The 26,543-nt window shown below is 51.9% G+C and overlaps 1 protein-coding gene across 1 annotated transcript; it reads right to left on the reverse strand.

The window, feature by feature from the left end:
• Window positions 1–499: 499 nt before the first annotated feature.
• Window positions 500–18,310, reverse strand: GDF6 (growth differentiation factor 6). Its single transcript, XM_059043629.2, has 2 exons — window positions 17,744–18,310; window positions 500–3,009 (listed from the first exon to the last, which is right to left on the reverse strand). Exons 1-2 carry the CDS (start codon window positions 18,165–18,167, stop codon window positions 2,048–2,050), a joined length of 1,386 nt encoding a protein of 461 aa, XP_058899612.1. The 5' UTR covers window positions 18,168–18,310; the 3' UTR covers window positions 500–2,047.
• Between the last annotated feature and the right edge of the window lie 8,233 nt (window positions 18,311–26,543).

Consider the following 26,543-nt stretch of genomic DNA (forward strand, 5'->3'; position numbering starts at 1 on the left):
CGTAAATACTTGTATTATAGTGAGGTAGACAGTTAAAAAAAAACTCTCCATTAGACAGACTTAAAATTTTGTAATAATATTTAAGAAAATGATAACATTATGAAAGAATGAAATATCTGATGAATGCTTAACTTTGTACAACTCGAATATAAACTTTAAAAATATTAGAAATTATAACATTTGAGTGCATATAACGTTTTGTACATTAAGATGAATTGCATGCTGTCCATTTCCTCTTTGCACTTTCAGTCACCTTAAATAAACAAATATATACAGCCTTAACAGAACAACAGTGCATCCAAAGCAAATGTGCATTTTAAATTAGTTCTCCTGGCCAAGTCTTTTTTTTTTTTCACTTAGCATTTTATATTAGCATTTATTATCAGTCTCACCCTTTCTTGGACAGTTTGTAGTTCTCTGAACCAAACAAGCAACAGGTTTAGATCAAGAGAGAGCAAAACCACTTAGGAAAAACAAAACCTTTTTGTAATGGTTGGTACAAGTTCCCTTGTTTAAACCATTTCATGGTCAAAGATGAGAAGGAAGCTAACTCTTCAAAGGGCCTACTTATGAACAATGTTTGAAAATAATACTGGTGCAGGCTGGGGGAAAGTTCATGTTTTTGGCAATCTGGGGATGTGTATCTAACTTGTGCTCTGCTCTCTCCTGCTTCCGGAAGATGAATTCCACCCCTGCCTCCTCCTCACCATCCGTCCCCCCATTGTCTCCCACCTCAAGCTCAATGTAACACTTTGCTCTTTTCACAGTTTCTCATTACTAAGTTTTAAAAACATTGCCTAACTGGTAATTACAATCTGAAACAATTCTTTCGGGGGAGCCCTGGGCTATTGCTGGCTGGTAATCTTTCAGGAATGTCAGAGAGAGGGGAGGGAACAGAGATTCTAAAGAAACTTCGGAGACTAGGGCTTGTGTCTCCTTTCATCCCTCTCCTCCCTGCTCCTGGCCTGTCCCTCTATCCCCATCCTTGGTGAGGGAGGGGGGAACCACCTTCCCTCCTGACTTCACCCTCCCTTTTCTTGGGTCACTTTCCCATCCTCTGCAACTCTTACCTTAGTTCTACAGTTCCCCAGCCCTACCCGTTTTTTGCTTAAATGGGAAATCACCTTCCCCTTCAAAGGGGATGTCTGAATTTTGGCAAGTTCTGTTCAAAGAAATCAATGAGAAACAGACTTGAGGAAGGGCTTTTCCATAGGTTACCTCCAGCCTGGGCTAAGGCACCTCTATGTCAGCCCCTCAAAGGCAAGCCTTGTGGTTTCTCATTATCCTTTAGGGGGTTCCACTTGGACTCATTCTTGTCATTCCATCCATACCAGCTCCCTTTTCCCCCAGAAAAAGCAATAGTAATGGCAGTGACCTGAGCCCCCTGGAGTGAGATGCAGGTTGCCACTTCCCTGTACGGGCAGAGGCCAGGGCAGAGCTGGGTATACAATCAAGCGGGAAAAGGCACGCTTGGGCCCACCTCTTGCAAAGCTCTTCTAAAGGCAGGACCCCTCCTGGCTTTCCTATTTCTCTACCTTAACACTTTCTGTTGGGGGGAAGGGCGAGGGGAAAAGGCACAGGCTACGACATGGCCAGAAAGATCCCACCTTCTTTACACAGGTAGCAAACAATCAGACCGAGATGTGGTCAAAGGTGATTCTTCCCCCCAGTTTCCCTTCTTAAACTATTAAGTTTTCAATCCTTGGAGCAGTTGAGAACCAGGTATGCGTCTCCCCTGCCCTCACCTCCCATCAAAACCTGTGAGACACACAAGGAAATCCAAAGCCACAATAATAAAGACAAAAACTAAAGAAATCCTCCTTGGCTTGTTTTTCCAGGGTGGCCGGGCAAGGTGTGAAAAATCCGTCTCTCCCTCTGGGCTGGCAGGTGGAAGGTTCTGGAAAGGCGGAATTCCCTGGTCTCCCACCCGGCTGAAAGCCCAGGCTGTTACCCCACTCTCTGCCTCGTCCAAGGCTAGCTCCTCCTCCGCTTCTCTGCAGTCAGGCCTCCCCAGCGGTCCCAGGCCAAGGCGGCAGGGAAGGCGCCGCTACCTGCAGCCGCAGGACTCCACCACCATGTCTTCGTACTGCTTGTAGACCACGTTATTGCCCGCGTCGATGTACAGGATGCTGATGGGAGTCAGTTTGGTGGGCACGCAGCAGCTGGGCGGGGTAGAGCCGGGGTCCATGGAGTTCATCAGCGTCTGGATGATGGCGTGGTTGGTGGGCTCCAGGTGCGAGCGCAACGGGAAGTCGCACACGCCTTCGCAGTGGTAGGCCTCGTACTCCAGGGGCGCGATAATCCAGTCGTCCCAGCCCAGCTCCTTGAAGTTCACGTGCAGGGGCTTCTTGCTGCAGCGCAGCCTCGACTTCTTGCCGTGCCGCTTGCCGTGGCGGCTGGCGAAGGCTGTGCGCCGCCGCCGGCGGCCGGGCGAGGGCAGCCAAGACCCGGCGTCCGGGGTGCCCGACGGCGGCGGCCACGACCCCTCGGCGCCCGCGCCCGGGCCCGCAACCTCGGCCGAGCCCAGCTGCTCGCGCATCTCGGCGAACAGGTTCTTGCGCTGGGATCGGGTGAACACCACGAGCAGGGCGCGCTCCTGTGGGGTCCGCACCCTCCGGCCGAAGCCCAGACTCCGCAGGTCCGGGGGCGGTGGCTGCTGGAGCCCCGGCGCGCGCGCCTCGGCCTCGCCGGCTCCCGGCTCGCCCCACGCGACACGCAGCTCCAAGCACAGCTGCTCCCAGGGTTGGTGGCGCAGGCCCTGCCACACGTCGAAGACTTCCCAGCCGGCCCGGGGCGCCCCCTGCGGGTCCAGGGTCCGCGCGTCCAGCAGCAGGGTCGACAGGCAGGGGAAGAGCTGCACTTGGAGCGGCCCGGCCGGCGGCCCCCAGGGCGCTGCGGGCGCCTGGCGAAAGAGCCGCAGCTCCGCGCCCACCAGCTCTTCTTTGTCTGAGAGCGTGGACACATCAAACAAATACTTCTGTCTCCGGAGAGGAGTGTGCGAGAGATCGTCTGCGCGATAAAAAATAATTACAGTCAGTTTCACTTAAGAGGGAGATCAGCCCGGTGCTCTGCGGCCGCCCCTGGGAGGAAAAGGGCGGGGAGGGAACGGGACGGGCCGGTAGGGGTCCAGATCGGCCCGCCCGGGGCTGACCACCCCGGCTCCCCTCCCGGCGGTGCGCGGCAAAGAAGGGGAGGGCACCAGGGCGGCCCCCTCCTCCCCTTCAGCCCGGGACTCCCTGGGCGGAAGTCGGTGGCTGCTGCAGTGGCAGCCGCGGCGGCGGCCTCCCGGGTTTTCCCCCAGGAGCCTATGTAACCACTAATGTGCCCTTTGTGGTCGCAGCCCGGCCCGCATTCCCCCAGACCTCCTCTCGGCTGGCTCATTCTCATCATTCACGTCTCGGTTCAAATGTCACCTCCTCCGAAAGGCCATGCTCGACCACCCTGATCTAAAGTAGCCTCCCTCGGTCACTATCACGGGACCCTGGTTTATTATCTTCGCGGCACTTAGCACTATCTACAATGACCTCGTTTATATTTGTCTCCTTAGTGGTCTGTCTTTCCCAGCGTAAGCCCGCCCCTCTCCAACAGTCCATAGGAGCTAGGACCCTGTCCTGTCCATCTGGCTCACCGCAACGGCTACGGGCCTGCTCGACCTAGGATACACGCTGGTCAGTAAGTGGGAAACATCTAGAGCAGTCATTCTCAATCTACCACGTAGAGAATTTTGAAATTACCAGCGCCAAGGTATGCTTCAGACAACTGAATCAATATCTGAGGACAGGGCCTGGATATTGGACTTTTGTTGCGGTTTGTGAGCTTTGGGTTTTTTAAGCTCCAAGTTGATTTGAAGGTGCAGCCCTAGTTGAGACCCACGGGTCTGGGAGAAGGTGCTACCCAGCAGGCAGTTTTGCTGAAGCCTTTAGGCCCAGGACAAAGTTGACACAATGAGGAGCTGCAATGTGATTTCTTTCTTTTTAAAATTCATCAGCCACTTAACAAACAAAAGAGCAGGGAGGCTTTCAGAAGTCTGCAGAGGGGCAAATGAACCAAGAACCAACACAAACACAAGGCATCTATCCATTGAGAAGATCCTGCAGCCAATGAGAAATAAATATATCAGTGAGGAGAAAACCTAAGCCACACACACACACACACACACACACACACACACACACACACACAGAGTGACATTCTCCCCTCCCCCACCCACCCAATCTGAAATCTTCTTGCTTTGCAACTAATCCTGAAGATAAAATTTTTGGTTACCACTGAGAGAAAGAATGGGGACACATGGAGGGGGAACAATAACAGGCTTTTAAATCCAAGGCGCATTCTTGGGGACCCAGGCAAAACTGGACTGGACTTCTTTTTTGACACATTTGTGCATGAAGCCAACCCCACTTCAATGTGCAAGGCGGAAAGCTAACCAGATTTTCTTGGGCTGCCTTCTCATAAAATATTTACAACCCAGCAAATAAAAAAATCCCCAAAGCCCCTAGCTTTCCCCAGAAGCTAGTAAAGTTTGGGTAGATTTCAATAGTAAAAGTGTCACCGGGTCCCAGGTCCGACCCTCACTGCCTGTCCAGATGTAGCCCCAGGGCATTGGATCTGGAGCCTCAGGCACACCCAGTTCCCACTCTGGGCTGACCGCCGGGCGGGTGGCTGCCTCACTCTAACACACAAGTCCCGACCTGAGACGGAGCTGTGGGAAGGGTTAGAGAGGTGAAAAGGGAAAAGCTGCTGGAGGCAGTTGATTTATGGAAGCCAAGACCTTCAAACCGACCAGGGCACATTAAAATCAGTGGGAATTCAGCACACTTTCTTCTCCTCCTTTAAAGAAACCTGTGTCTGACAACATTCAACCACCACCCAGATCTCTGGACCTATTGCCTGAGGCTTCACTTTCCTGGTTCTCATATTTCTCCCCCCCCCCACCCCACCCCCGCCACCAAACTGAGGATGTGATGAGAGAGACAAACCTAAGGCACTTGCTGTACCAGCTAAATGTCATGAGGGCTGACATATTTTTCATCCTTTATCCATGAGCACAGATCAGTTCTGCAAGGTAGGTACTCATATTGTTCCAATTTTACAGATGGGAAAACCAAGGCTTGGAGAAAATAATTACCAAAGTCTGACAACTAATAAATGGTAGTATTGGGGCCCAAACCTAGGTCCTTATAATTTCAGAGGTGGAGCATTTAGCCTGTGAGCCCCATTGCCTGCCCATTAGAGTCCAAGTCCTGGAGCTGAGGCAACAAGGAGTGACCAGGGTACAAGGGGTGGAGGATACAGTCCCCACTGTATTTTCAGGGCTTGCTAGGAATAAAACCTGGGCTCCTTTAGGAAATCATTTCCATCTCTGCTTATATAACTCTTGAGCCAGTTTGTCACTGGTTGGAGAGCATTAGGCAGGTGTAAAGGATGATTTATTTATTTCTCTCTCATGCAACAGGGAGAAATCAGCCTGCTTGTGTTTTTAATTCTTTTTTTTAAAGTGTGGGCTAATAAATGGTCTGCACAGCTGAGTCACATTTCTCTAGTCCTCGAGAGTGGTCAAAACAGAGGAAAGCATCTGTAAAAAGAGGGCTCCACTGGTTCTGCAGCCTTGGGATTTTGCATGATTTTTCTAGCAAGATCAGCCTGCTTCTACTCTTTCCAGGGCTCAGGGGAAAAGTGCAAATGAGGCTTCAGCCTGTATCCTGCTCTCTTTTCTTCCCATGCCGGCTCCATTCCACAGTTCGAGGGGTCTTACCTGCATGGATGTGGACACCCTTGCCCACAGGTCCAAGCTTCCCAGGCTACAGGGGCACATCAGCGATGTGACACACACTTAGGAGGACAGACCCAAAGAAGAAGCTGCCCAGGCCCTGGAAGTGGGCTCAGGGCTATTTGAGCAAGAACTCTGTGGCTCAGGTACCAAACTAGAGCAGTAGCTCTCAAAGCCAGTGAACCTGCAGTGGTCCCTAAATCTGCATCATCAGCATTACACAGGAACTTGTTAGAAATGCAAATTCTCTTGGGCCCCAGAGGTTTGTAGCGGGGGCCCAGAATTTGCATTCCTCCTCAGTTCCCAGGAGATGTTGATTCTGCTGGTTGGCGACCCCACTATAAGAACCACGAATCTAGATAAGCACATTTCCTTGACTCTTCAGATTCCCCACCAGGTGGGGAGGGCACCATGGGAGATGGGGACAAAACAGGGCCCTAGGGCCCCAAAGCACTGGGCCCAAGACAGGATCTAAGGCAATGCTCACCAGAACCAAGTCCCTGTTGCTTCCTGTTCCTTCCTGCCCCTCACAGCCACCTCCACATTTTTTCACTCTTTCAGCCACATGTACTCTCACTGGGTCTCCAGAACCTCTAACGCATGAGTGTGGCTGCTCTGTGCAGCTCCCCTACAGACCACATTCTCCACCTGTCTGGACCTGCTCTGGAGGCATGCATCACAGAAATAGCCCAGAGGAGGCATCCAACCCGGGGAGCGCACACACCATCCACGGTGACCCTGCAGACACTTTGCCTGCTGGCCTGGCATCACGAGGCCTGGCCCTGCTGCCATGGCCATCTGTGGGTAGGAAGCCAGTTCTTCACACCTTCTCCCACAAGCCTCCTCTCCCACTAAGTCCTGTATAAAGAAGAGCTGATGTCATCAAGTGACACTCTCTCCCATCCTCTTGCCTAGAAACAGGTAGTTTTCATTTCAGAATCTGTTGGTGGCACCGTCTTGCATCCTGGAAGTCAATCTTATGCTTCAGGCCTTTACATTGAAATTGATCAGTAATAAATCATGGGAGCTATCTTTTTTGCTTTTAATCTGTATCAACCTGGTCTGTTTACAGCTTGGCTTACACCCAGGTTAATTCAGTGTTTGCTGAGTATTAGACATAGAGACCCCTCAAGTTTTCATCGCTGGAGTTGTGCTTATCAGCTTGCTCTGGTGGGTGGACAGAGAAAGGAGGGGCGGAGAGAAGGAGAGAACAAACCACCTTCATATTTGAAGAAAATTCTTCATAAATAGGTCAGCCCTTTTTGAGTTAAGGGCAAGTCGGTTAAAGGTTTAGGAGCACCTCAAACATATACATTTGGTGTGGAATTGATTTTTAGAATGAAATAAAAATTTAAAAGGAAAGCAAATAAGGGAACGAGAACGAATCACTTCAAGGTAGGGACTATCACGCCCATTTTAAATGAGGAAACTGGCTTAGAAAGGTACGTGGCTGGAGGAAGCTAAGAAGCAAACACCAGATCGGAAAGAAAAGGATGCCCGAGGCGCCTAAGTCCGGACACCCCGGGAACCGCGCCCCAGGAAGGCGGCGGCGTAAGGGTTAGGGTTGCTCAGCTGCAGGACCCGAGCCTCGCCCGCCCACACGCGCTCCTCCCGCTGGGGGCGGCTCCCCCGCGCCACCCTGCAGATGGCTTCCGAAAACCCGAATCGTCCTTTGGTTTGGGGCGGAAAGGCCGCGTACTGCATTTCCCCCAAGACGTCTTGAGATACGTACGCAGCTTGAGTCCCCTCAAGCTGCGTACGTATCTGGCTGATACGTACGTCAATACGTCCTGCTTGAATTGTGTGTCACTCGCTGGCCCCGAGGGCTCCCCCGAGCTCCAGCTCGCCCAACCCCCAAGGCCCTTCGCGCCCAGACCCTGGGCTCCCCAACGCTGCTAAGCGCGTGTTCCGCTCGCGTCCTCTGAATTCGCCATGACCTGAGCGGCCACTCGTGGGCGCCTGGCCGGGCCCCACACGCCTCCACCCGCCGCCCCACCACGCGTCCCGCCACACGTCCTCCGAAGGCTCATCCTCCAGCGAAGGGCTGCGGCTCAGAAAGCCGAGATGAAACGGGGCTCTCCCACCCCTGCTCCCCTAGGTGGGGATGGAGGAGGGGAGTATAATCACCCGTCTTCGCAAAGGAAACTCCAGACGTCTGCAGCTCAGCCTTTCCCCCATCCTCAAAAGCATCCCTGGATGCTTCTGCGCGTGCCTTTGTGCTGGGCTCTGGGTTTGGGTAGCCCCCGTCCGTGAATCCTCACCGAGAGAGTCCGAGGTCCGTCGTACTGTTACACTCTTTTATAGGTGACGGAGCGGGCTCCAAGAGGCGTCTTCACTTGCCCAATTTCTTGCAGCTTGGAAGGGACACTATTTGAAGGTCTTTATTCCAGCCGAGGCCCTCAGACCTGAGGCCACACCCCTCTTACAGGGTTCTGATTTGGCGCTGGGACGAAGAGGGAGGGAGGACACCAGACACACATCCATCACCAACGCCGTCAACACTAAGGGAGCTGGGTTCGGCCAGGAATTCTTTTTTCCTTTACTGGAAGTAAGAAGACCTCCAAGCAGGGAATTCATAGCTAGGTTTGGAGTCACTTCTTCCTAGGCCCCTCAGCCCTGAGGGTGCCCTGAGGTGCCACAAAGTCCACAGGTTGGAGATAGAGTCAGGTGTACTGGGTGAGTAAAAATGAGCCACCAGCCCTCTCTCCTCTGGGGTATGCAGGTCTCTGAGTAATCTGTGCTCCGACTATTACCCTCTTCTGGGACAGTGATCTCCTGGGCATCCCCCTGTACTCTTGTCCTGCGCCCTGCCTCCACTGAGATCTGAGTCTTGCAAACTGCTGAGCACCCCCTGAGGTGCGGAATCAGGAGACCACCCACGCAATTCACCCTTTCTGGGGTGTTTTTGCTCACATCCAGTATGATCATAACAGCAAACACTGGTGTAAGTCCTTACTATGTGCTGGGCATGGTCTAAATTCTAAACCTATAATAAGTCGTTTAAGCTTCAAAACGACCTATGGAAGAAAAGATATCATTATTATGTCACGGATCACAAAACTAAAACAGAGAGCTCAAGGTAACTTGTCCAAGATAGAAGTAGACGCAGCAATCTGGTTCCAGTATCTGTGCCACCACCCTGGACATCCCAGCCCCTGATCTTTGTGTCTGGTGGAAACCCTGAGAAGGCTCCAGTTCTTTCATGCTGCCTATGAATTTGGGGAGGGCGTCAATCCCTGATCTCCAAGTGTCAATCACTCCCTAATCAGCAGAACTGAAGGGCTGCCAACAATTGGACTTTTGAATGAGAATTTCCAAGGAAACAATGTTCTCACCTGCAAAATGAGAATATAAGGCCAGCTCACAGTCACGGAGGGAAGGTTGGCAAATGAGATAGAGTAGGAAAGACATCTGAAGATGCATGCAAATGTCAGTCATTACTGCCAACATGGAATGAGCATAGGAATCCTGAGTCTGAAAGGCATAGATTTGAGTCCTGCCCTGTAACCTATTGGCTGGGTGGCCTTGGATGGACTGGGTCACATAATCTTTCCCAGCCTCATATACCTCATCTGTAAAATGGGAGAATGACCCCCCCACTTTGCAGAGTCATTATAAAGGTCAGAGTCAAGGCAACCAGAGCAGGCTGTGCATGACAGACAGAAGCATCCAGTGAATGCAGCCAATATTACTGTAACTACCTATGGCCAGGTAGGGGGCCAGGTAGGGGGAAGATACACCTGTCCTCCTCTTGGCTTTCTTTGAGGAGATGCAATCCAGTTCTTTCCACTGGTTTGCAGAAGTGAGAGGAGGAAAGGTGCTGGGCTGAGGGGTTAAGAGAGAAGCAAGGGCTTCCAGCAAAGGGCAAAGGCCCATAGGGGTTTCAGCTTCACCCCCATCACCTTTCTTCTTCTCATTCCCCAGGCCTTATCCACTGCTCTGGTCCCTCCCACAATGCCAAGTGAACAAACGACCTCCAGCCAGAACCTCGTCAAGGACAGGGCCCTCCTTGCAGAGTCCCTTCTCTGGGGTTAGTCAATATGCGAACCCCTTTGGCCCCAGGCAGCCGCAGCCCCGAGAGGCCTGGTGGCTGATCTCCTTGCCCCACCTGTCCCACTTCTCCACTGGCACCCTCGTGGGTAGGAACTGTCCACGGAGCCACTGTAGGGTGCGGGTGTGTGTTTGCTCCCTATGCTTTTCAGCCTGCAGGTTGGAGGAGAGCGGGGTGGTAGCAGTGAATGACCCCTCGGGCTGCGGTGTCAGGGTCGGCGGCATCGCAGTCCCACAGAAGTTCCCGGGCCCGGTGCCTCCCACTATACAGTCACTGCCCACGCTTCCTTCTAGGTCTCTTGGCTTCCCCAGTGTTTTCCCCAATAGCTTGCCCTGAATTTCCCAGCTTCTTTCCTCCTTTCAAAGACCAGAAAGGCCCAAGGGAAGTCCTCCACAGAGGACTTTTCCACCCTCTTTCAAAAGCCTGGCGAATCCCTTGCCTTGCTCCCTGTCTTGAGCCTGAGCTTGTGAACCACACTGAATTCATCGAGTCTGGTGGCCTGCCTGGATCCCACAGAGAAACCTCAAAGTTCCCACAGCAAGTTCTGACTCAGCCAGCGGCAAACCAGTGAGGCTGGGAGGGGGAGAGAAGGGGAACCCCGATTTCCACCCGACTGGGAACAACTCCACGCTCCTAGGGAGCCCCAGCACGGTCTTCAGTAACGCAGCTCTCTGGCAGGAGATGGGCCAGCCCTCTACTCTGAGCTCTGGGCTCTGGGCACCCCCAGCAGGAGTCCAAAGGCGCCTCCAAGAGACTCCTTTTGTCTTTCTAGGACGAAACTGATTCATTTACATAGTAGTTTCCACGCACTTGGTGCGGAACTCTCGTGGCCTCTCAGGGGCTCAAGAGCCAGAGACGCAAAGCCCAGATCAAGGACACTTCACCAGGCGACTCTTTTCACTGGCCTCCCACCCTGGGTTCTTGACCACAGTGGCCCAAATCTTAATTTGACACCACTGCAGATGAAATCCAGATAGAAGCTGGTGACACCCCTCACGCTGGAGACTCGCGCCCCACCTTTCCGCTGCAGCCAAGGAGCCTGTGCCTGGCGTCCTCGGCTGTGGCATCCCCGCAGGTTGCTGCATTCTCTTGGAACCTCGGGAGCAGGGCCCGGACCTGGTTGATTTAGCCGAGGTCGCCCTCCCTGCAATGTCAACCTGTAGGGTCACCTGGGAGTCCAGGGGAGCAACCCAGGCCCAGCGGGGAGGGTATCACAGCCCTGAAACCGCCCTTTGGGCTGGAACATGATCGCAGCCTTTTGACTTGAGAGCTTGGAGATGAAAAGTAGAAGAAAAGGTTCGCATTTTATGTTGTTTCCCCTCCCCGACCAGTTCTGAGGTTGCAGGTGGGGAGGCGGGCTCACACTGGCGTGTGGTCATGGGCTGCGGTGTCAAGGGGTCCTGCGCAGGAGAAACCTCAGGGATGTGTTCTTTAAAGTGCTGGGCCGGACGCAGCTTCTGAGGAAGGGATCGCGGCAACTCAGCTCCGCTGTGTTCACCTCGGGCTGACTCCCGAAATAACGTCCTAGCAAAATGAGATTCGTGGTGGTAGCTATGGGCCATAGTCTAGCATCGTTCAACTTCCCTCCCCACTGGGCGTGGGAGCGGCGGTCAGCTGGGAAGTGTGATCCGAACTGGACCAACTTGCCTGGAAGCCAGATTTGCAAAACAGGCGCACGGGTTCTCTTCCGTTCCTACGTTATTTAGGGGGTAAGGGGGACGGGTAGACCAGCCCTGACCGACCCCAAAGCCAACCCTCTGCTCTTGCTTTCCGCTCCGCTCCAGCAGCCAGACCCGCGCCAGCCGGGGCCAGAAGGCCCGCCCTTCTCCTCCACTGCAAGCCCACTATAGGGTCCCTAAACCCTGCCCCGCCCCCAGGCGCCCGGGCCGCTCGCTGCGCAGCGCGCGCCTCTCTGCTAACGCTGGTCAGCGCCGCCCGCCCTCTCCCAGCGCACCCAACCCTCGGTCCCCAGCAGCGTTAATGGACTGTCCTGGAGGGCAAGGAACAGCAACCCTGGAACCCATTAGGCCGACGAGGGCCTATTTAATTCCCGTAAACAGGAGACACCATTTAACCGACATTGAGCTTAAAAATAAACAGCCAGGCTTTAAGGGCGGGGGATGGAGGCTTGAGGGAGGTGGTAGATGCCAAGCAAAGAAGTGGCGCTGTGGATCCACATTCCTGCTTGCCACACCTCGCGGCCTCGGTTTGGAGCCCTTCCCGGGTCCAGAGAGCATCGCTTGACCAGGGTTATTCCACACCCGAAGAGATATCGAACTACTGTCCTTCACTTTACTCAAAAGTCCCCAGGGATTATTGTGAATTTGCTCTGGGTCGTTTGATGCAAGCAGAAGTCCTGGCAGGAAACGAAAGTTTTCGTTCTGCCCTATTTCTATCAAACCATCTTTCCCCTACCTCTCTGTTCAGTTCCCTTCTCCCTCTCCCCACGCCTCCCCAGGAAGACGTCACCAATTTCAAGGAGTTGAGCCGCCAGAACCCCGAGAACTCCAGCTGGGAAAAAGCGAGTTGCACTAGGGCCTCCATCAATGCAACGCTCTGCGTTCCCCGCGGGTCCAGGCGACACGCATCCCCTCTGGTCGTAAGGGGGAGGTTTCAGGTCTTGATTTCAGTTTGCGCGAGAAGGGATTCCCAAGGCCTGTCGTGGGTTGTGGCTTAGGTAATTTTTTTTTTTAATGTGCAGAAACGACAAGGATATTTGAGCACGTTTTTCGATCCCCTCCCCCACCAGCAACTCTACCGCGCAAACTCCCAGAGCTCGAGAGCCTCCCGCTCTAGGAAAAAGCTCAGTGTCCTTCTCAGATTAGTCTCCCCTGCCAAGGAAGCCCGCCCCAGAATTCCGGCGCTTCTTGCACTCTCGCTGCAGAAGACACTAGGTGTTTTTAGCTTCTTGCTAAGGCAGCCTTTGTAAGGCAACCCTGAAGGCCTTAGGGGTGGGAGTGACATTAACTGCTATTTAACAACAAGCCAATGGCTAAGGGTTTGGTTTGTGGCCTGAAAAATGTTTTAATCATTCCAACCAGAAGAGCAGAACAAACTTCTGGTTTAAGGCTTCCTTCCCTTACCCCGGGTTTCTTCCAGGACCTGCCAGTTCACCAGGTTTGAACAGGATCCTGAACCTGGACGGCGACGCAAACCCCGCGCGGTGCTCACACCGGCGCGTCCTCACACGCACGCACTTGAAAGCTCAGCAGTCCTTTCCCAAGGCTGTTCCCTCTTTCCGGGGAAATAAAGCCTAGATTGGAACCTTCTGCCGGCTTCCTCACTTGGCCGTCTGGTCTGCATTAGTGTTTTTATAAGGGACTCAAACAAATCGAATACAAGGTCACCAAATAATTAACAGTTGTGAATTCCCTCCGTCCCCATTAAAATACTTCCCTGCTTATATTTCATTTTCCGTTTGCCAACGACAACAGGGTCCGGGCAAAAGCACCACTGGGTTGATTGCGGCCCAGGTCCACCCAGAAACACGCTGTTTTGCATAAACATGCCACACCAGACGAACTTCAATCAGGAGGGAACTCTGCGGCTCTTAGAATGTCCTCCCCGTTAGCTGTCCTGCCCTGCCCCCTTGGCAATCACGACCCAGAAGGTAAACCTAGAAGCCAACAAACAGTCAGCGGCAAACTCTCCCGAGGTTCATTTCTAGGGTGTCAAATTCCTCAAGGATGTTCCGATCTCGTTTGGGGGTTTGTGTGTGTGTGTGTGTTGGTGTTTTTGTTTTTTGTTTTTTATCTGTTCCCTGCTGCCTCCTTTCTGAGAGTGCTATTGTAAAAATAACAGCAAATATTTAAAGAGAATTCTTACTTCAAAATCATCTGGAAACCTAACTCCCAGCAATATTCTTAGATTCATTTTGGTTTCTTCATCCTTAAGAGGCTTTATTTTTTTTCTCCCTTGTTGGAATTACATGGCGCTTCTCACTACATAAACTAAAGTCCAAGTTTTGCTTCTCTCTCCGAGCTCCCCCTCTATCTTACAGCCATGTTGAATTCATAGGCGTTCTCATTGTCTGCCTTTCCCAGGCCCCAGGGTTGGAGATCCAAGCCTCCTGTATTAGTGGTCTTGTAATGAGTTCTATCAGGTGCTAACTGTAATTTCTCTATATCCAACCTGGTCCATCCTGATGCTATGACTGCACCAACACAAACATTCACACCCTTTCTCATCTTTATGGATCCAAAATCACCTTGAAAGCACAATATGGAGGCATTTGTAAAGGTCAGGGGTAAGGCAGTTTGTGCCTTTTACAGGGAGTACAAAGAAGAAGCAAGGCACAGCACAGTTTTAGACCCTTGAATCCAAAGTTTCACTCCAACTCCTAACTGGGTCTTAAGAGATTACAGAGGAATATTAGACGGGGTGGGAAATCTGTCAACTTTTTCCATTTCTGCTTCTTGTCACCATCCTTTAGAAACCTCCTCCCCCTTTACCCTACCCATGTAGTGCCATAGGCAAATATGCAGGGGCTAGAACTGGATATGTGCTTCAGCTCTCACTAGCTGTGTGACCTTGAACAACTTGCTTAACCTCTCTGTCTTCCTTAATTCACCTGTAAAACAGGGACTGTAGCGCTTTCTTCCCTGGATGGGGGTGTTGTTAGAATTAAAAGAAATATTTCATGTAACAAATGTTAGCCCACTACTCCGTACACAGTAAGTGCTCAACATGTCAATATATCTTAGTTATTATTATTACCCCTAGTTGTTTGGAGAGCAAACCGAAAGGGGGGACATTTTTTTAAACTTGCAGTAAGGTCTCCTCCTCATGGGGGTTGGGAGAAGGAGGCAGGGGCTGAGGCACTACAGAACACGCAGTCTTTATAGACCTAAAGCGCTCTTCATTCATTCACAATGGACAGAGTTTACCCCGCTCTCCCACTCTTAAACGCAAGCTTTAGGTGTAATTTCTGGGGTTCCGGGGTCCCCGGGTGAGGAAGCCTTTTTACAAATACTGGACTGTACGTAAGTAGTTCATGCCTCACGAGAGGGTTTCAGGATTCCTTCCGTTTTCTTTGCTCCTCCCCCTGAGGGACCCCTGCTTCTCGAAGCCAAGCCTGCCACACTCGACGGCGATTTAAACATCCCCGAGGCAAGGCGCCAAGTGAGCGCGGCTGGCCCAGCTCTCGGTTGGCCGCCGCTCTTTCCTCCTTGTCCTGCCGTCCACGGCTGGGGGAGGGGATGCTGGAAGGTTTGGCGCGGTTTAAGAGTCCCCACGTGAGAGGGGCGGAAGTCCTCGCCAGGAGTCGGGGATGCGCGGCTGGCGGGTCCCTTCCATCACGGGAGACTAGACACCATTTGATGTGTTATGACATGAACCCTCAATTAGATCGCTGAGTTGAAACACTCCAATCAGGGGCCCGATGCTAAGCAAGCCCCGGAAGGTCCAGCCCGAGGTCACCGCCGGTGACACATCAAATCAAAATCAGTGAGAGAGAAAGTGAGGCTTTCCCTTTATCAAGCTGGGGCTGTGGCCCGCAACATACCCCTCCTCTGCGCGCGCCCTCCAGCCTGCGGCTTCGCGCTCCTTCGCCGCAGCGCGGCGTGCTACCAGCCGCACAGCCTTCGCGGTCAACTAACTACCTTTCTTCGCGTTTTCTGGGAACCGGAGGGCGTGGAGGAGACCGCGCCTTTGAAGCTGCGGTCCAGGTGGTCACGCCGCGCCTCCTCCGGCGGGGGACCGCGTTCGGGAGTGGAAGCCGGACGTCTGGATCTCGGTTCGGCTAGCCTAGGGAGCTTGGCTCGGGAACTGAGCCCCCTCCCCCCCCACCAACCTGGGCGCGCAGCCAGTCCCCTCCCTACCTCCGGCGCCCCGGGGGCGCCCAGCGCGGTGCCCGAGGACAGGCTGCTGCAGCGCGAGCCAGGTTGAAGAGAGCCAGCCTCCGAGCCGGACCTGGAGCCCCCAGAGACCTCCCACACTTGCCCCAACGCCGCAGGCTTCGGTAGACGCCTCCCAGCCGCCCGCAGGGTCCCTTGGTGCCGTGCCAAACTCACAGGGCGCAGCTTACGAGTTAGGGGGTGTCCGCTTGGGGGAGGGGCGGAGGTTCTGGCCACTTCCCGTGGGGAGAAGAAAATGCGCGCCCAACCGCCCGCCACCCTGGGCCTGCGGGATTTCTTCCCTTGGGGAAGAAAGGCCTCTAGAGTACTTTTCTCTGTGCTGCCTTACTCTCTCGACTAGGCAAGTCTAGGGTAGCCTTCGATTAGGGTGTTAGAGAAGGCGAACGGTAAACAGAAGATTTGGAGGGAGAGAAACAACAGAGGCAGGGAGAGGGGTGGAGGTGGGGAGAAGGCGAGCAGCGCTGGCAGCAGGGAGGCCGGGGTCCCAGGTGCAACGCTACGAAGAAGCCACTTGTATTTGCCAGGGTGACTTTAGCAGTTGTAAAATCACCATAAAATACCTGGCGTTAATTTGCCGCCCAGACTTTTCAGCAGCTCGTGAACCTCGCTGACCTCAGGCTGCAGCCGCGAACCGAGCGTGGGCAGGACCCGTGCCCGCAAGGAAGGCGGCTGCAAGGGAGGGGGCTCGGGGGCTGAAGCCTGGGAAGAACCCGAGGCTCGGGGCCGTTAGCCTGCTCTGTAAAGCTTCGAGAGCGCGCAAGTGCCCCCAAGACAGCCGGGGCAGAGCAGCCCTCCCAGTCCGAACCCCCGTGCTCGCCGGTTCCTGGGCGGCCCCTCTTTCACTGACCTGGAAATGGGACGCAGGGAAGGCGTCCGAGCCGAGGAGCTAAGTCCGGGCAGGGTAGCGGAGTGGATAGATGCCCAAATCTCTTTTATCTCCTCCGTCCTTTCTTCTCGTCCCCTACCTCTCGTTTGCCCTTCCTTTGCTTTTTCTCCCTTCCTTACTGCCTCCTTCTACGGTATTGTCTCTTCTCTTTAGGAACTGAGTTCCCGGCTCCTGCAGCGCGAGGTTCTCTCCAAGGCTGCAGACCAACGCAGGTGGCAAGGAGGGGGCGCAGGGGTTTCCGCAGACTCCCACACATGCACCAGCGCCCACAGAGGGGACCAAAGACGGGGCCCCTGGTAGAGGCGCAGAGAGAGGAGAGTTGCCTGGCTCAGAAAGGTGAACGAGCACACCCAGGCACCCGTGTGAGCTAAGTACCAACAAACCCCCAAATTTAGCTCACTTGCCCCTGCCCCCGGCCCTCCCTGCCAGTTGCTGCCGCTGCCTCTGTAGAAATGACTCTTGCGGCCCCAGAGTGGCCGAGAGCGCGCCGCAGGAGCAAAAAAAAAAAAAAAAAAAAAAAGCCCGAGGGCGCGGGGTTCTTATGCGACTGACCACCCCCACGTCCAGCGCGGGGACGAGCCGGGTACCCGGGCAGCGGCTGGGCCGGGGCACTGCGAGACGCCAATCGCCGACTCGCTCCTCCGACCGCGGAACTCTCTTCTGCCGGCTTTTCCCGGAGAGGATGGGAGCTCGGGGCTTTCCAGCGCTCACTCAGGCCCCTGGGCCGCTCGGTCCGCCACTGCAACTCCGGCCTTGGACCGCGCACCCGGTACAACCAGTGACCCCTGGCCACGGGTTCCGTCAGTCCCCGTCGCGACCCCTCTCCAGCCTCGGTCATTTGCCCGCCACCTCCCGCCCTCCACGCTTCCTCCACCAGCCACCAGACGTGCGGCCGCCACGCTCCTTTCTGCAAAAGGCAAGAGGAAGAAGGAAGGAAGGGAGAGAGAGAGGAAGGAAGGGAAAGAAGAAAGCGAGGCGGAGAGGATTGCATACTGGAATAAAATCTGCAGCCGCATTCGGAAACTTACTTAGGCTTGAGAAAAACTGTTTAAGAAAAGAAAGGGGGAGGTATCCAAAGCGGGAAGGGAATTCACAAATGCAGCCTCCTGCCAGAGCCGGAGCTGTGCCCTGGCTGCGGAGCTCCAGGGAGAAAGGAGTCGGGCGTCTTCTTTGCCACTTACCTAGTCCCCTGTCTACAAAGCTAGTGATCGTATTAGCCGACTTGGAAGACTGGAAGAAGCTGGCATTGATGCCCAGCTTCTCGGCGATGGAGTAAGTCCTGTAGATTGACAGCATGTACTCGTGGGGCACCACGCGCGGGCCCCTGCCCGGAGGCTCCTGAGCCTCGAGCTGCTGTGGCGGCCGCCGCCGGGACTCCTCCTGCGGCCTCGGCTGTGGCTCCTGCCGCTCCAGGGGCGCCCGGGCCGTGGCACTCTCTCGCGACGCCCGCGGCATCTTCCCTTCCTTGCGGCTTCGCATTCCCTTGGCGGAGCCCAGCTGAGCGGACGACGAGGAGGATGAGATGGAAGCTTGCTGGAAACCGGGCAAATCCCACAGGAAACTGATGAGGAAGACCGCCGAGAGCAGGACCCTGGGGGTATCCATGGCGAGCGTCTCCCCGAGAGGCGGCGGCGCGGGTCGCGAGGGGCGCGGAGCGGCTGGACAGCGGCCGGGGCCCGGCTCCTCGGGCTGACTCGGAGTGCGAGGAGCCGGGTCCCAGCCACACAAACCGCGGCCCTGCCACGCCCCCTCCCGCCCCTCGCCGGGAGGGGAGAGGAGGGGAGGGAGGGGAGGGGAGCCGAGGGTGGGAGGAGAGGCCGGGTGGTGCGGGCAGGAGGTGTGGGGGAGAGGGGCCGCTGTGGGCCGGGGTGGCAGGGGGACGCAGCGCCCCCGCGGGACGCGCGCGGGGTTGCCAGGCGGTGCGCGCAGAGCGGGCCTGGAGCGCCGGGCAGGGCTAGGCGGGCGACGCCGCCCGGCGGCGAGGAAGCCAGGGGCATCCGCAGCGCCAGAGCCCCCCTCGCACTGTTCGAAGCTCGGTCCCTCCGTAGCGCTCCGCCGGCTCTCGATCTTCCCCAGCCTCCTCCACTTTGCTGGGAGCGTGCGGCCCCGGAGGAGGGAAGCGGCGGCGGCGCCCCCCAGGGACAGCTCAGAGCAGGCGCCTCAGCAGCCGACTGCGCGCCGGCTCCGGGCGGTGGTACCTTCCTTCCTCGGCCCCAACCTCCAGGCCGGTCGATCGCTCCCCTCAAGGGCCAGCCCAGGGCCAGAGAAGCCTCGCCGCGCGCCAGGCGTAGGGCCCAGCCCAGAACAGCCCCATTCTCTCGCTGGGGTACCGCTCTCCACAAAGACAGGGCGTCTGTTCCCGACCCTCGAGGTCAGGCAAAGGCCACGAGTCTTAAGAGTCTGGATGGATGCTAAAAGCTGCTGCGCTCTCCTGAAGGCCCCAGCCTCTCTCCTCGCAGTCCCCAACCTCTTCTGACGCTGGATTTAGCCGATTCTTTTCTCCTCCAGCTGTTCCCCGGATGCTCTTCCTTCTCGCGGCCTGGCCCCCGCCTCCACGGCATCCCCATTTTCCCTCTCTTCTTTCCCTCCCGCCTTCAATACTTCCTCCTTCCCCAAGTTCCTTCTGCATTCCAATCCCTCTTTCCCCAGCCTGCTTTTCTTCTCGCACTGCCCTCCCATCTCTCTCGGCCTTCCCACCCTCTCCCTCCCCGGACTCCCCCTCCCCTTTCAGTGGACCCCTCCCTTTGCAGCTCTCCCCCAATCTGTTTCTCTTCAGCCCAGCCTCGCCCCATCACGAGTTTCCTTTATCTGTCCCCAGATTCTCCGTGCCTGTCTTCCCCGCCTACTGCCTCACTCATTCCCGGGCCTGAAGGCTGGAAGACGAGACGGAGGGCTGCTTCTCTCCCGCCATGCTCCTTGCCCTAACGCTGTGGACGTCGACTTTCCCCTTGCATTTCTTGGGTGCTCAGCCACCAACCGTAAAAAGATCTCCATGAATCACCCCCAGCCCTTCTGTGATGTTGGCCTTCCTATTTTCACTTTCACAGATTTAAACAAAGTCTGAGGGGATAAATGACTTTTCCAAGGACACTCAGCCAAGAGGATGTGCAGCCAGAAACAGAACCTAGGGCTCAGACTCCAGACGCAGTGCTCTTCCCTCTCCAGCAGAGAGGAATCACATTCTTGCTTTTTCTTTTCTTTATTAATTTATTTGCTCTCAGGTGATTTCCTTCCCCACACTGCTTTGTGTGTGTGTGTGTGTGTGTGTGTGTGTGTGTGTGTGTGTGTGTTCCCAGGCTCCATACCCCCCACCCTCTCACTTTCTTCCCCCTTCCCCCTTTTGCTATTTCATTCCTTCTGCAGGGACCAGTCACCTGACTGCAGGAAGAGGCAGTTTTGCTTCCTTGCTCCCTTCATTCCGGAACTTCCTTAAGGTCTTGGCACTGGCCTCCCCCAGGTAATGGCAAACACCCAAGAGACCTTGTTTCCTTTAATCTTCAAAACAACCTTATGAGATAAGGATTGGATTATCCCCATTTTACAGATAGGGAAACTGAGGCCCAAGCTCACACTGCTGCGGAGTCTGAGCTCTTAACCGCTGGGCTATTGAGCCAGCTTCTCTCCTCTCGATCTCCTCCATGCGTGTCCCTTCTGGCCTTATCCCAAGCCTACTTATGTCCCCAGTTTTGGTTTCAAGATTGTCAAGTTCTGAGACTTTAGACTCAAAGCTGCTTTACCATAACCTTTTCTTCCTTCCTCTCTCTGTGCTTTAAAATAGTTTGTTTTTTACCAACTTAACAACATAAAAGGAAATGGAACTGAACAGAAAGATTGTTTTTCAGATTTTTGCCACTACCAGAGACCAAAATGTGTTTGCCTTTATGGGTCCCCTTCCAATCTGTCTCTGTCTTTTGTGTACATGTTTTTGCAATCCAGAGATAGATGCTATGTCGTACCCTCCCCTTGTCACTTAACATTATGTCCAAAGCATGTCTGCTGGTCCTTCTTTTCATTTTTTGGTTTGGTTTTGTATTACTGCCAAGGCTGTTTTCTTGGACAGCTCTCCTCTCTGCCCTTCTGCCCCCTCTGCAGGTCTTCAACAGCTCTCTGCCAAACCACAAACTCGAAACCCCTGGTTTCTCACTTGAAGAAGCAACATTTCCCCTTCCGCCTACCCGTCACCCCTGGGATGCACCTGGTCTGCTCTGGCCTGGCCACCAAGCTCTGTACGTCTGCTTCTCCGGTGTCATCCGGGAGAGGTTTCCTCCTTGTGGTCTGTCTCCATCCCTTCCCTTGGGGAAATGAACCCTTTTGGTTTGTGTTATCAGTATTTTAATTTCTATCAGTATGGAGTCTGGTTAATGGTGATCCATGGTTTCAGACCCCCCCAGCCAATAAGAAGGCTTCCTGCCTGCAACTGCAGTCCTGTTTGTTCTCTCTTCTTTTGGCCCACGGCAATTATTATATGCCACAAGTTATCAGTAAACCGGAAACGAAGTAATGAGCCTATTTGCTGTGGCTTAGGAGCGCTCAGCACACTGGATGGAGTCATGGGTAAGAGTAAATGACACTAGGACAGGAACCACGGAGGATGTGGTCTGTCCTCCCGCCGTCAGGATTCCCCTGGGGCAGATATTCTCCTCCTTCATTGCTACCAGCCTCAAGTCCAAGCAAGGAAGGTGCTGGCTCTCCTTTGCCTGAAAGCGCTGCAGTCTTCATGTCACAGGTGAGCAGATGCACAAACTCGGTGGACGGGGCCCAAGGTCGCAAGCCAGCCAGAAATCTATTCACAACTAGGAGGCAAGTCTTTCTGACACTTAATCCAATGCTTTCCCTATACTGAAAAGCATTTCATTTTTCAAATATTATGACAAGGATCCCCAGTCACGTATAAAGCCGTACCTCTTCCTCCTTCATAGATATGCCTCAGATAGGAATCCACCCCGTTAACAAGGACACACCAAGGCCTTTCCTCTGTGTTGTAAAAACAAAGATACGAGAGCAAACTACGAGTCAACATCTGCCTTTAGACCTTCTCAGAATGTTTTGAGAATTTGAAATAATGCTATAGAAATTTTCAGTCCAGTCTTAGATTCTCTTGGAATTTCTTCAGCTGTTTCATCTGTGAAGAATATCAAAAAGGGTGAAAGGTTCTTGAGCTGAAATGAGAAAGTCTGGTGTAGGCACCTTTAGCAACTTAACTGGCATTCTTTTCATGGTTAGATTTTTTTTTTCCCCCCAAATAGAAGGAAACGCAGACAACTGTGCAGTATGGTGTGTCCTGCCCCCCTGTGGACGCTGAGGGAATTACCCTTGGAGAACTGAAACAGGGCTGGACGCGGGAAAGTTTTCAGGGGCTTGCGAGATGAGCAAGGAATAGTGACACCTATATTAACATTAGTTTGAGAAATGAGAGAGTCATATATAAGGTGTGGCCACAAAAATTCCATAAAGAGAGCTCTACCTGCCCAGAGATACAGGACCAAAAGCAAACAGAATTGCCCTTGCTCTCTGAAATCTGTGCTGTTTTTGTCTTCAAAGCATTATTTCATACTAACCCAGGGAGAGAAGATTCTCTTACATAAATAAAAGAGTTTACCTCAGGGTGGGGAAGGGATGGAGTGGGAGTTTGGGGTTAGCAGATGCAAACTAGGGATACATATATAGAATGGATAAACAACAAGGTCTTACTATACAGCACAGGGAACTATATTCAATATCCTGTGATAAACCATAATGGAAAAGAATACAAAAAAGAATGTATATATGTGCATAACTGAATCACTTTGCTGTACCGCAGAAATTAACACAACATTGTAAATCAACTATACTTCAATTAAAATAAATAAATAAATAATAATTTAACTTTTAGTATGATGTAACCATTCTGTAAAGTCTCTGGAAATATACCCTAGGAAGGTAGACTAACACCTGAAATTTGCACAAACGAAATCATTTCTTTAGTTTGCAGTACTGTTTTCATAAGGTCCCAGTGAAAACAAAAATGTTCTTGGGTATGATCCCTATTCACACTTTACTACCACTACCACTATTATATGAACTGTTCTGAATAAATTGACAAACTGATAACCTGAGAACATTAACTAGTTGACACCTATATGGTCCAAGAGAAATGAGACTTAAGACTGGCAGGCTTTGATTAAAAGAAGGCTAAGGGCAAAAAGGAGTAGAGCAGTGGGTTTAAAAGTCCGTTCCTTTGAGCTTCCAGAGCTTTCAGCAAGAGGAATGAGGAGGAAACCGACCAGGTGTGGTTCCTGTATCCCACACTTTCTCCAAGCTGAGCAGCCCTGCTCTATGTTTTTGACCTTTCCATACAACTTCATCTGCAAGAAAAAGTCCCTCATAAAAGAAAAAAAAAAGCTTAGAGCACTGAGTAATCTTCCTCGAAAGGGGTCAAGGGTGAAAAATGAATGGAGCAACAGGAAGACAGGTGAGGACTGCTCTGGAGAGGCAGAGGAAGAGGGAAAAAAAAGTGGGGGGGGGGGCTCTTAGGAAAGGGTGCACATGAAGATGAAGATAAAGCTACTCCTTCACAACTTAGCCTGGGAGGTACCAGCCCCTAATTCCTCCTGCTTCCCCGACGTAACAGTGAGACGTATTATGCCACTTGCTCTGTTTGCTTTGGCACCTCCCATTCTTTCGCGGGATGCTTCACAGACAAGTTAAATGAAATGGAATGAAGTGTTGTGCCCAATGATATAACACATATAACCTCTCTGGGCCTCTGTTTCCCCATTCTATCAGCTGAACGGGTGGGACTCAGACTTTTCGGTAGGTCAGCCCCATGCCTGGCACCAGTGCGGTGGTACTGAGTTTGACAGGGAATTCGAGTTCCAGTTCTGGATATTGACGGAAGCATGAAGACTCGCTAGGGGTGTCAGAACGACCGAATCACTGCTCTCCTTGTTTGGTTGCACCACGGGGCACGCAGATGTCCAGCCATGATGTAGTTTGCTAACACCAGTGGTTCTTGAAGGGTGGCCCCTGGACCAGGAGCATCGATCAACATCACCGGGAAATTTGTTAGAAATGCAGATTCTTAGGCCTCCCCCCAGATCTACGGGCTCAGAAACTGGGGCCCAGAGATCTATACTTTAACAAGCCCTTGAGTGAATCCTAATGCAGGCTGAAGTCTGAGAACCATTGGTCTTCACCATGAAATAGGGACAAGCTACCTGCCGAGATCTTCAAGAAATGCTTTGATTTGTGAGGGCGAGTTGTAAAGGAAACACACAGTATGCAACTTTATTCTTAAGTGAATGATTCTCATTCTTAATGAGCAAATAATTTTCATTCCCCGTGCGAACAAGGTGTATTTAATTGTCTAGTCATATCAGGTCAAATTGTGGCTAATCTGGCCAGATTTCTAAAAATAATAAGGGCTGGGCCCGTTTAGAACCTGGAAAGGAGACAAAAGCCATATCAGGGTGAAGCAGACTGTAGACACCTTCTTGTATACCATGGATGCTAATGAAAGAGGAGGGGTTTGGAGCAGATGATTAGAAGCCCAGCTCTGTCTCTTCTTAGCTATATGAACTCAAAACCTTCTACTTTTACTTTTGGCACCTCAGATGGAGGTAAAAATACGTCCCTCTGGGGTTTTTATGCAGATTATACAACAACGTATGTAAATTCTTATTACAGATGTGTATGTAAGTATGGTGACCATTAACTACTCAACCATTTGGATTTGTGTGTGTGTGTGTGTGCTAGGCGGACCTCTCACTGTTGTGGCCTCTCCCGTTGCGGAGCACAGGCTCCGGACGCGCAGGCTCAGCGGCCACGGCTCACGGGCCCAGCCGCTCCGCAGCACGTGGGATCCTCCCGGACCGGAGCACGAACCCGTGTCCCCTGCATCGGCAGGCGGATTCTCAACCACTGTGCCACCAGGGAAGCCCAACCATTTGGATTTTTTAAATATCAGATAATTCCCTGGTAATTTTACTATTTCTCAACCTTTATGCTTTTGCTCTGGAATTACATTTTAAAACTTCAATCTAACCAGCTCTTATATTCTCTTAAGAACTTCTTTTGTTAAGTAACTTCTCTAAAAAGGCTAAATTTGTTTGACGTAATGAGCTTTTACTGTATTTCACTGTGAATCTGTAGCAACACTTTTCTTCTATAATGATTCGACATGTTTTATGTTTGTCCAAATCATCTAGATTAAAAACACATTGCAGTTCGCTAGTAGGTATTGGGATACTTAAATTGAGCAAAGTGAATTCTCAAATGAGCATCTAGGATGCTTATGAGAGTAAAGATGATTAAATTCTACGAACAATTTGATCTTTGCCAAATCTTGCATCGAAAATTATAATTACATAGGAAGTTGTCTTTCCTGTTTAGGATCAGACTTGGTTTTAAAAATTACTACCAACTTTGTCAACATTAAAATAGAAGCAACAAAGATGTGAAATTTCACACAGGGGATCTACAATATTTGGATAATTATAAGCATATGGCTACTTTACATGAGATCTCTGTTAAAAGTCTATTTACTAGGGCTCTGGGAAAACAGATGTTCTCAAATTCAGGGCTTACTTACATGTGCTGAGAATGTCATGTTTATTATCAATGTATCATAATCTATTCTTGCTTCAGAACTCTAAGTAGAATTAGCTAAATGATCGCAGTATCTGTTGTTTATTGCTCTCTTGTCTGTTTGTTAATATCCCAGGCTTTACTTGTAATAGAAATGGCAAACAATGGTTAACTACTCCATCAAAAGTGGTAAATGCTTTCTCAATCATTATAGAAACAATTTCATATATTTTCTTAATATTTAGGGCGTGAGCCTACACTGACTAGTTTCAATAGATTCTAGTCAAATAGAAATGATTGGTGTAATGACAATTTAATTTCATGTCCTTTTTGAAACTACTTCAATGTATCCATTCCTAGGAATCACTGAAAATAAAGACAAATGTGTTGCCTATTCATTTCGAATTAATTAAATGAACACTTTAAATGTGAGAAATGGTGGAAACTTCATTTGGAAATTAATAACTATTGGATTTAAGAGTTTAAAAAAAAATCAGTGTAAGCCCTACCTTTCCTCAAAAAGCTTTCCCTCCTTGACTTTGCTTCTCAAATGCTACAATTATAAAATGCCACAGCTACAACTTATAATGAATTGGTCTTAAAAAACAAAGCACAGAGACAGAAAGAAGAATAGAGGTTGCCAGAGGCTGGGGGAAATGGGGAATGGTGAGTTAGTGTTCAATGGGTACAAAGTTTCAATCTGAGAAGAAGAAAAAGTTCTGGAGTTGGACGATGGGGATGGGTGCACCACATTGTGAGTGTACTTAATGCCGCTGAATTGTATGTACACTTAAAAATGGCTAAAATGGGGGCTTCCCTGGTGGCGCAGTGGTTGAGAGTCCGCCTGCCAATGCAGGGGACGCGGGTTCGCGCCCCGGTCCGGGAGGATCCCACATGCCGCGGAGCGGCTGGGCCCGTGAGCCGTGGCCGCTGAGCCTGCGCGTCCGGAGCCTGTGCTCCACAACGGGAGAGGCCACATAGGTGAGAAGCCCGCGTACCGCCAAAAAAAAAAAAAAAAAATGGCTAAAATGGTCCCTTTTTTGTTGAGTATATTTTACCACTCTAAAAGAGTACGAAGATTTAATAAAACAATTCAAGAAATGCCCATTTGTAAAATAGTATGCTTAAAACTTTCTAGATAGCTTTGTAGACAATTTTAGCTTTTTAACCCCTTTACACAGAGCCTGTTAATACGCCTAACCAAGAGTGGATTTATACCTATCTACACAAACGTCAAATGGAAAATCGTATTTGTTCTTTTAGGATTAAAATCCAGCCCTTCTTCACCTCTTCAACTATATCATGGGAACAGTCTTAAATTCCTCTTCTTCTTCTTTTTTTTTTCTTTGAATAAGATCATTTCACTTTGCCTTCAGTTATTTCCACTCCTGCCTCTTGGAGACTTTCGGATCACAG

The sequence above is a fragment of the Kogia breviceps genome, chromosome 17 (assembly GCF_026419965.1).
Source record: "Kogia breviceps isolate mKogBre1 chromosome 17, mKogBre1 haplotype 1, whole genome shotgun sequence".
Classification (NCBI taxonomy): Eukaryota; Metazoa; Chordata; class Mammalia; order Artiodactyla; family Physeteridae; genus Kogia; species Kogia breviceps.